Here is a 10,467-nt window from a genome sequence, read left to right on the forward strand (position 1 = left end):
TGTCGACACGCTCCACCCTTTGCTTTAAGACACGCAGCTGCACGCTACACGGGGTGCAACTGCTTAAGAGGATTGGGTGGTTGTTTTTTTTGGGGGGCGCTCACCCACCCTTGGTTCAGGCCAAGCTGTTTTCAAATTGCTTCTCCTAATATTTATATGTTTTTCTTTCCTGACACTTTGTATGACGTTCGTTTTAAACTCACCCGCACTGTCGACGTGCGGTAACAGGAACAATATGAAGTATCACGGCAGGTCTGTTACAACATGCCAGTGCTTTGTCATTGGATATGTTCATATCAATCATCGACAATCACGGACATTCACTGTCAAGTGGAACCAGGTGAAATGTGACATTTGACAGCTGTTCCCCAGGAACTGACACGTCGTGCAGAGACCGCATGCTCCGCAGATTGAAAATCATCTTTCCTAAGAGGCTCGCCACTTCGGGATCAGAGCTCCGCTCAGCTGACGAGCACAAAAGATAGAAGGAAGGGAGGTGGGCTCTTTGACCCGTAATAGCAGACGTCTTCACGGCGATGCTTAATCATTTTTAATAATACTACTGGCAGCTTGTGGTCATGATTTTTATATATCCTCTACCCACAAACCCCCCTTTGTCTAATTATAACATCTAGTACAGATCACGTAAGGCGTCCAGATTCTTATCTGTAGTATGATTGCATTAGACGGTGTATAATTACTGTCATGCTCCCTAACTCGCGCAGGCAAGTTAGTGCTGGTGTTTCTAACCCATAGATGCTCATTTTGTAGGGACTTACTCACCCAATGCGCATGGTTGTTGTTCAAAGCCTTTGTGTGTAGCGCCCTCTGCTGGAGCCAGTGTTTCAGCCACAACAAAGAGAGACATTTCATGTTTTTTTTCTCATTTACATTATTTTTATATAAGCATAGGAGGAGCGATGTTCCCCGTGAAGGCGGAAATGATGATCTGCTACTGTGTAATTTTGGTAAGAGCAGTCCGTGCATCTTCGTCTTCCGTGTGCTGTCTGATTAAGCGAGGCCCATTGTGTGATGTTGTATTGTTGGATAATAAAATGCAGCTGAGGAACGTTTCCTTTCACTTGCAATGTAATTCTTCAGAAATGCAGTGGACAGGGAGACTTTTATTATTGAAGTGCTCATAAAGCTGAACTGCTCCTTCATTAATGTTAATTAGTCTGGACCAATATGACTTCACATGCACCATATTGGGGTTGATTCTTACCACTTTAAGCTCTTAAAGCCACTTAAAGTCCTAAGTGGGAATCCAACCACACACTTTATTTTAGATATTATGTTCAGACTTCAAGACTTTACCAGTTTAGTGCACCTTTCCTCGTGATACACATGTCTCAGTAATAAAAGCACACGTAAACCTACATGTAAATGTAGGTTGTTTGTGTCATATCAATATATTTTAGCTTATATCAAACCATTTGCTGTACATATAAAACATATATCTAAACGATCACAAATAGAAGCAGTAGCAGATGTTAGCACACAACCAAACGTGTACATCCTATATATATGTGTGTGTGTGTGTGTGTGTGTGTGTGTGTGTGTGTGTGTGTGTGTGTGTGTGTGTGTGTGTGTGTGTGTGTTTGTGTAATGACGCACTGTAGCTTCGCATATAAACACACACACGCACAATGCAGCTGCTCTGTATAGCCTCGTTTCTGGTTACGTAACCATGAAGCGACGCTGCGCCCGCGATATGAACCAGCAGGTGGAGGACGAGGCATGCGCAGTAGCCTCGGCAGCAGCATCAGGACCAGAAAAATCCCCAGGAGTCTACGATGCGAGAGGATGGTGCGTGTAAACACGCCGAGGGGAATGATCGCTGCTCTGTCAAACTGCCGTCGCTGCTGATTTACGCTGAGCCGAAGTTCTGAAGCCGTTGGGTCCGACTAAACGCTGGGGAGGGACATTTTACAGCCAGATCAAAGCGGAGCAGAGATGCGATAACAACCCTCGGTTGAATCTCATGACGACGACTTCAACTCGTGCGACAGACACGCAGCGGAGCCTTCTCATGTCATCCATATGACGAGCTTCCCTTTGTGATGGTCGCCGCTTCCTAGTGGGATGCACATCAGTGTTTGGCCGTACTCGCTCTCCGTCGTAATGGCAGCGCTGTACCAGGGCACGGACGCGTCCTCTCCGGACAAATTTCTGGCCTTGAAAGACGTGCGGGAGGTGAAGGAGGAGACGACGCTGGACGAGAAGCTCTTCCTGCTGGCGTGCGAGAAAGGTTGGTGTCTCGATTGGTAGTTCGGTGCGCAATCTGACGGCTCGGGATCCTGGAACGGGAGACCGGAAGCCAGCTCCACAGTAGGTAAAAGTGCTCCGAGCACACGGAGCCTGCGCCTTCCCCACTGTGAAAACAGCGTCTGTTATCCTAATAGCGTCCAACCCCCCTGTTACTGTAAGTAGGTCAATGCAAACAAACCCAGAGAGACTAAGCAGCAGCAGGACGTGCATTCTCCCACAGGCAGGTGGGAGGGGGACGGCTCATTGATAAGCTGAGGACGTTGCACAGACTGAGGCGCAGGCCGACACCTTTCACTGTGACCATATAAAGCAAATATATCAGTGCAGCACAGAGGATCCTTTGAGGGAGATGTTATTGTTATGCCCCAGTGAAGCCGGGCGGACACCTGGAGCCGAGCCCGCTGCGCTGCAGCGCGTCCGCGTGGAGCTTCACGCTTGTGCAGCACTGCTTTTATAGGCCCGGCTTTCGTGCGGCGCGCTCATCACCCGGCGCTGCTTTGCTTTGCTCTGCCAGGGGACTACTACATGGTGAAGAAGCTGCTGGAGGAGAACCGCCACGGGGAGCTCAACGTCAACTGCGTGGACGTGCTGGGCCGCGACGCCGTCACCATCTCCATCGAGAACGAGAACCTGGACATCCTGCAGCTGCTCCTGGAGCACGGCTGCCAGGTAGGCGTCATCGGGGTCCAGCGTGGGAGCGGTTGGATGTGTCGGCCATTCTCGCTGCCTGTACGATGACGTGTTTGTTGCTGCAGGCCACGGATGCCTTGCTGGTGGCCATAGACTCCGAGGTGGTGGGAGCTGTGGACATTCTCCTCAACCACAGGCCCAGGCGATCCTCTAAGCCCTCCATCGCCGTCAGCCTCCTCTCTTCCTAATTACATAGTAATATTCTCCATATTCCCCCGTGTTTGCGCAGCACTCATGCACGTGTTTATCTCTAGAAACTGATGCAGCGCATCCAGAACCCGGAGTACTCCACCACCATGGACGTGGCTCCCGTCATCCTGGCAGCCCACAGGAACAACTACGAGATCCTGACCATGCTGCTGAAGCAGGACATCTCCCTGCCCCGGCCTCACGCCGTCGGCTGCGAGTGCACGCTCTGCAACGCCAAGAACAAAAAGGACAGCTTGCGACACTCCAGGTGCGACGCGGCCTCAGCCACGCGCTCGGAGGCAGACTGGACGCGTCTGTTCGTCTGCCGGTGTAATATCGCAGCACTCTGTTCTAATGTGATATTGTCAATTGATGCATTTTGAAATCATCAGTCGTCAGAGTTTATCTTGTGGCCTTGTGGGAATGCTGTCGGCAGGTTTTACAGTACAGCAGGACATTAGGCCAGCGAAGGGCCGCGTCCCTCATCGCCGTGGAGACAGGCTTTTAGCGCTAACACGCTAAAAACGAGAAGCGATAAATAGTGATTGTTGCTGACTGATACCGCGTTGGACTTGCAGATGAGATATTGCTCGCGTGTTTCTTCTCTCTGCACGCCAGTGTGTCCTCCCACACAGTAAACTAAACGAACGAGGCTGCATTGGCTGATAAACAACAGTTCAGACGAGGTACAGATGAACCAGCGCTAGGACTGTTTTTTCAGCCGCACGGACGTCCCTGTTTCTTTTTTACAAAGGTTCCGCCTGGACATCTACCGGTGCCTTGCTAGCCCCTCTCTGATCATGCTGACTGAGGAGGACCCCATACTCAGGGCCTTCGAGCTGAGCGCGGACCTCAAGGAGCTCAGTCTGGTCGAGGTGGAGTTCAGGTGCGTTTGCACTGACGCTTGCAAAACACGCGGTCATAATCCTGCACGTCGCCCCATGGCGTCTGATTGACTTCCCCGTCTCCAGAAATGACTACGAGGAGCTGGCGAAGCAGTGCAAGATGTTCGCCAAGGACCTGCTGGCTCAGGCGCGGAACTCCCGGGAGCTCGAGGTCATTCTCAACCACACGTCCAGCGAGGACCAGGTGGACAAGAGGGGCCTGCTGGAGGAGCGCATGAACCTCAGCCGGCTCAAGCTGGCCATCAAGTACAACCAAAAGGAGGTGAGCGTCACCGTCTGCAGCATCATTAGCTGAAAATCCAACCTGGGCTACGGGGAGGTTGAGAAAACCATGCCTCTCAAATCGCTCACTCATCCAAACCGATGCACAGTCACAGCAGCGGGATAATAATGCGATTATTGCGTTATTAGCGCACTTCACGTCGGCCTAAGCATCTGCTGCACACGCCGTGTGCCTGTCACTGGGAAATATGAGCTTGGCAGGATGAAGCGCTTCCTCCAGGCAACAGCAGTGGAAGGCACGACGTTTGAAGCTGTGGGTGATTTACAGCAGGGGTGGCTCACGGTGAAAGAAGGGACTCGTGTATCAGAGTAACTCCTCAGCATTGACCAGGATCTTATCGTGTTTATGTTTGTGGTTAAAGTTTTATTACAGAGAGTAAATTAGTGCTATTATAGTTAATAGACTGGTCTATATACAGTATTACATACTCAAACTATTATTCAAATCATTTTTACAGCTTCAGCAGTTGAGTAGCAACTATTCACACCTGGAAATAACTTGGATTGAAGCCACAATGTACAGATTCGCTGTCATTCGCTGTTTATGCCCCCGCCTCCAGTTTGTGGCCCAGTCCAACTGTCAGCAGTTCCTCAACACGGTGTGGTTCGGCGAAACGGCCAGCTACCGCCGCAAGCACACGTGCCTGAAGATCGCCACGGTGCTGAGCGTGGCCATGCTCTGGCCGCTGCTGTCCGTGTGCTACCTGCTGGGGCCGCGCTCCCGCGTGGGCCAGATCATCCACACGCCCTTCGTGAAGTTCATCATCCACAGCGCGTCCTACTTCACCTTCCTGCTGCTGCTCAACCTCTACTCGCTGGTGTACAACGAGGACAAGAAGAACACCATGGGCCCCGCGCTGGAGATGATCGACTACCTGCTCATCCTCTGGATTATAGGTCAGCGCCGAACCTGTGAATACACCCCTGTGGGGGGGGGGCTTGCTTGTGTGTGCTTACCCTTCGTCATGTGAGCATCTTCCTCTTGTGCCAAGAAACCATTAGCATGATTGTTCAATTGCTTTAATGGCTCTGCCGTCTCAGCAGAGATATGTGTCTTGTCGCAGCATCACGGTCCCGTCTCTACTAGACACCAATCAGCACGGCTCCAGTTTGATAAGTCATCCCAGTAACTCAGCCTGACAGGTTGTATGAGAAGGAAGAGGCAAAGCTCTGTTACTCATTGTTATGAATATAGCTGTGGTGTAATCAGCAGGTGAGAGTCAGCTCGTTGGTGTCATGGATTTTCTTATGGCCTCTGGGGAAAAAACAAAGCTTCATCGAAGATCAATCTGAGGAACCGTAGGTTGATTGCAGTATTTTTCTGCAGGGCAGCCTCATTCCAAAGCGGCTTCGCTGCAAGATTCGATGTGGATTTTACACCCGAGGCCCTCGACAGCTTCACCACAACATCCAAGACGAGAATTAATAAAAGGATCCCAGAGTTTATTCTCCTCTCCTTCACTGTGAGCGTCAGCGGGGGTTATTACAGTTCACCAGCCTCCACTCCATCAGCTGCGCATTGCTCCGTCTTCTCCTCTCTCCCCTCTGTCCCCTCCTTCCTGCAGTTCCCTTCAGCCAGATGCCTCACATTACTGGGAAATCAGAGGCTGCGTCTGTGGGAGTGTTTGCGCTTGTACGTGCATGCGTTATGTGTTACGGTGCATTTGACTGGGCGACCTCTCGCCTCCTCCCCGTTTCCTCTAGACCCCCCTGTGAATTCCGGCTAAATTCATGAGCAACCAAATTGTTTTCCAGCAGCGTGTGGGCTCTGGTGAGAGGGGATAGTGAATGTGTCCGCTCTCGTAGGTATGGTGTGGTCGGACGTGAAGCGCTTGTGGTACGACGGGCTGGAGGACTTCCTGGACGAGTCGAGGAACCAGCTGAGCTTCGTGATGAACTCGCTGTACTTGGCCACATTCGCCCTCAAGATCGTCGCCCACAGCAAGGTGCACACTCCAGACTCACAGATCGCTTCGCTAATTCCCATCCAAAGCGTAACCTGACCCGCTCCGCCCCATGCGCCCCTGTGTTCCCCATCGTGTGTGCAGTTCAAGAACATGGCGGACACGGAGAGGAGGAAGTGGGACGCCTTCCACCCCATCCTGGTGGCCGAGGGCCTGTTCGCCTTCGCCAACGTCCTCAGCTACCTGCGCCTCTTCTTCATGTACACCACCAGCTCCATCCTGGGGCCGCTGCAGGTAGGAGAGCAGCGGCACGCGCCGAAGCCACACGGGTAGTCATAACATTTGCTCGTGATCCCTACAGGGGTTCAGATCATATAGAGTATGTGTGCAGCGCTTTTTATGTAACCATTATAAAACTGCTCCCCTCTCTATTATTCTCTCCATCTCCATCCATCCCCGTCTCCCTCCACACACACACACGCACGCACGCACACACACACACACACACACACACACACACACACACACACACACACACACACACACACACACACACACACACACACACACACACACACACACAAACCCAAATACCTCCCACTCTGTTTCTCTGTCAGTGAAGTGTGAACACTCAAGGACACACACCCACACTAAATATCTCACCAGCTGTGCTCAGACGTTCGTAACCATCATCATGAGCATTAGGCACGAGCGGAGTGTACTGACTGAGCGAGCTGCTGTAATAATATGCCCATAATATACTGAGCACACTATAACACTCGGCGGTGTATAGTTGCCATAAGCATCAACACACTGCTGTTATTGATCCTGTAGTTTACACTAAACTGATTCCTCCTCCTTATATAAAGCAGAATGAGCTGACTGGACTTTTTCACTGGATCCAAGATTGATTTTTATCTGCAAAGTAGCTGGAAGGGAAATCAAACCAGAAAAAGAAACTTATTTCATCCTGTGTGGGTTTATTTAACTCCTCTTAGAGCGAGTGTTAAACGAGCTTTTTAATTCCTTTAATGCTTGGTTGATTATGAGCATTATAGTCCCTCAGACTACCTGCCATCACTGCTGCCATCTCTATCCAACATGAATTTATTGCCAGTTTAATGCATTCAAATAAAGTCTGGCCCATTTCTTTAACATGGCCGATTTCAATATTATTACATCATGATGATCTGCGTCCCCCAGCCAGCTGGCACCGCGCGCAGTGAAGCCGGCCAGGATCTGGCTTTGTGCTGGCAGCCTGTGGGTTGTCGTTTTTCCTTTAGCTATGCAGTGGAGGCAGACTGCTTGTAGGGCCAATTTCCTGTTCCTGGAGCAGTTTGTGGCGAGAGCGCCCTGCACCCCGCTTGTCTTTTTTCCCCCTTCTCCCTCCTCTCGCCTGTGACCTCACCGTCTGGCCCAGCGGGGCGGAAAAGTGATTAGCTGTGGAAGTAGCTGTGGCTGCTCGCTCGCTCACTCGCTCGCTCACGTGGCTCGCCCGCCGCCTCCCTCCCTGGCGCTCCAACGCCCACAGATTTCCACGCTTTCCCGACAGGTGAGCGATGCGGTTCAGCTGCCGCTCGAGTCACATGCTGAGTCAGCGATGCGGCTCCGGGGCCGTTCCTTCCACCCAGGAGAGGCCGGCTCATGTTCCTGCCCCCTGCTGAGGGCGGAAAGACTGACTGAAGGCGTCTGTCTGCGTGCGTCTACTGTGACCAGTGTTGGCCCAGACTTAACCTCACTGTCGGGATTATTCCACTGTAACTGGCTGCACACCACGAGGCACACGTTTAGAGAAGACAGGAAGATCAATATCTACAGGAAGATTTACTGAGAAGCGCATTTATGAACAGAACTAATTATGGAGCAACACACATTTAGTGGTTGTTTGCTCCTATATTTTAAGTATCCCACCTGTACGTACATTCTAACCACCTCAGTACATTCCTGCTTCATGTGTACACTCACTACCTGTCAGGGAACATCCTCAAACCCCAGTTCATTAGCGAGTGTCGGAGGAATACACTGCAGCCCTTCAGACATGACAAGAGGCCAATCAGCCTAATAGTGCTGCATGGCTCCCAGTGCAAACACGCCAGGCTCCGTTTACCTTGAGGTGCAGGCGGTGCGGTCATGCTGTGTGCGCTGGTTCCCCGGGTCCCAGTAAACACATAAGCCACTTAGTGTTAAAAATACCGGGCTCCCAGTAGTGAAGGCGTTGCTTGTTTTCAAGCTTTTCCACCATGTTTGTCCATCGCCTTTCAGCATTTTCCACTTGTCTTGGGACTGGCTGGCAAAACAAAGACACGTGGGCAAAAAGCCGGCCCCGTGGTCAGAACTTTTGCAGGATGGAGCATTAAAGGTGCAGTAAATATTAATGTCCCCCCCAGATCTCCATGGGCCAGATGCTGCAGGAGTTCGGAAAGTTCCTGGGCCTCTTCCTGCTGGTGTTATTCTCCTTCACCATCGGACTCACGCAGCTCTACGGGAAGGACCAGCGGGACAAGGACAAGCATCCGCCCAAGGACTGCGAGGGCATCTTCTGCCAGCAGCAGAGCAACGACGCATTTCACACGTAGGGGCTGAGCTGTTTGATCAGCGATGATGATGATGATTATGATGATGCTGCTGATGATGATGACGGTGATGATGATGATGATGACGATGACGATGATGATGGTGGTGGTGATGATGATGATGCTGCTGCTGATGATGATGACAATGATGATGATGACGATGATGATGGTGGTGATGATGATGATGATGGTGGTGATGATGATGATGATGATGCTGCTGATGATGATGATGATAACAATGATGATGACGATGATGATGATGACGATGATGATGGTGGTGATGATGATGATGATGACAATGATGATGATGATGATGATGATCATGATCATGATGATGACAGAACCAGGTCGTGCTCTTTCACAGGTTTATGGGGACCTGCTACGCCCTGTTCTGGTACATCTTCTCTCTGGCCCACGTCGCCCTCTTCGTCACCCGCATCAGCTACACAGAGGAGCTGCGCTCCTTCGTGGGGGCCATGATCATCGGCACCTACAACATCGTGGTGGTCATCGTCCTGACCAAGCTGCTGGTGGCCATGCTCCACAAGAGCTTCAGACAAATTGCTGTAAGTGTAAACAAGGTCTGGCTGGTGTTTCAGTTCTGGTAACGTGAGTTCAAGCTGCGTTCAGATTTAATCAGACTGCATTTCATTCTGAAAGGTCACAGTTTTCTGTTTGCTCTGCAGAATCACGAGGACAAAGAGTGGAAGTTTGCACGGGCCAAACTGTGGCTGAGCTACTTCGATGACAAGTGCACGCTTCCGCCACCGCTCAACATCCTCCCCTCCCCGAAGACGGTGTGCTACCTGGTGACCAGCATGAGGAAGTGGATCTGCTCCCACACGTCGAAGGGGAAGGTGAAGCGCCAGAACAGCCTCAAGGTAGGAGAACTCAATCTGGAGCCTTTCTTTGCCTTTGTCCTGCACACATCGCTTGGTGCCACGTCTGGATTCTCCGGCTTTGTTCCAGGAGTGGAAGAACCTGAAGCAGAAGCGGGACGAGAACTACCAGAAGATAATGTGCTGCCTGGTGCATCGCTACCTGACGTCCACGCGGCAAAAGATGCAGAGCACGGACCAGGCCACGGTGGAGAACCTCAACGACCTGCGCCAAGACCTGTCCAAGTTCCGCAACGAGATGAGGGACCTGCTGGGCTTCCGGACCTCCAAATACGCCATGTTTTACCCAAGGAGTTAAACAGAGACTAGATGCAGCTCCCTCCTCGCCGACCTTTGACTAAACCTTTGCTTCTTGTTTATCTGGGATTCCGTGTGACCCGAGCATGTGCAAACACTCTACAGGCAACTTTTAAACCTGGAACCTAACTAGACAAATATATATTCACCAAAGCCTCAAGACTCAGGCCCCTTCAGTATTATACCGCTATTACATCTTTTGTAAATAAAGAAAGCCATCGTTTTCAACAGAAAGACAAATAAAGATCTATGGAAAAACCCAGTTGGAGTTTTAATGGAAGAACTAGCTGATTGTGAAGGTGCCCCATTAAAACAGATCAGAGGAAGTCAGCTGATGATCCAGCTGCGCCAGTGGTCTACTTGATCCATTCTCATGCTTAGCAGAGCAAAACCGCCCGGACTGAATTCAAAAGACCAGGCTGAAGGTTTTTCATCAAAGATGCACAAGGAAAAGGAA

At 51.0% G+C, this 10,467-nt stretch overlaps 1 protein-coding gene across 1 annotated transcript; it reads left to right on the plus strand.

The window, feature by feature from the left end:
• Positions 1-1,695: 1,695 nt before the first annotated feature.
• trpc1 (transient receptor potential cation channel, subfamily C, member 1) lies at positions 1,696-10,272 on the plus strand. The gene is made up of 13 exons (XM_029148068.3): positions 1,696-2,251; positions 2,786-2,940; positions 3,027-3,128; positions 3,216-3,418; positions 3,905-4,036; positions 4,122-4,317; positions 4,898-5,234; positions 6,144-6,283; positions 6,386-6,535; positions 8,629-8,813; positions 9,179-9,380; positions 9,501-9,695; positions 9,784-10,272. Exons 1-13 carry the CDS (start codon positions 2,086-2,088, stop codon positions 10,009-10,011), a joined length of 2,391 nt encoding a protein of 796 aa, XP_029003901.1. The 5' UTR covers positions 1,696-2,085; the 3' UTR covers positions 10,012-10,272.
• The last annotated feature ends 195 nt before the right edge of the window (positions 10,273-10,467 follow it).

The sequence above is a fragment of the Betta splendens genome, chromosome 4, assembly GCF_900634795.4.
Source record: "Betta splendens chromosome 4, fBetSpl5.4, whole genome shotgun sequence".
In the NCBI taxonomy this organism is placed as follows: domain Eukaryota; kingdom Metazoa; phylum Chordata; class Actinopteri; order Anabantiformes; family Osphronemidae; genus Betta; species Betta splendens.

Excerpts from the sequence above, each read along its gene's own strand:
- trpc1 (XM_029148068.3), top strand. The coding sequence starts at position 2,086 with ATGCACATCAGTGTTTGGCCGTACTCGCTCTCCGTCGTAATGGCAGCG. Across the intron at positions 8,814-9,178 it reads AGCAACGACGCATTTCACAC|GTTTATGGGGACCTGCTACG; the intron begins GTAGGGGCTGAG and ends GCTCTTTCACAG. Across the intron at positions 9,381-9,500 it reads AGAGCTTCAGACAAATTGCT|AATCACGAGGACAAAGAGTG; the intron begins GTAAGTGTAAAC and ends TTTGCTCTGCAG.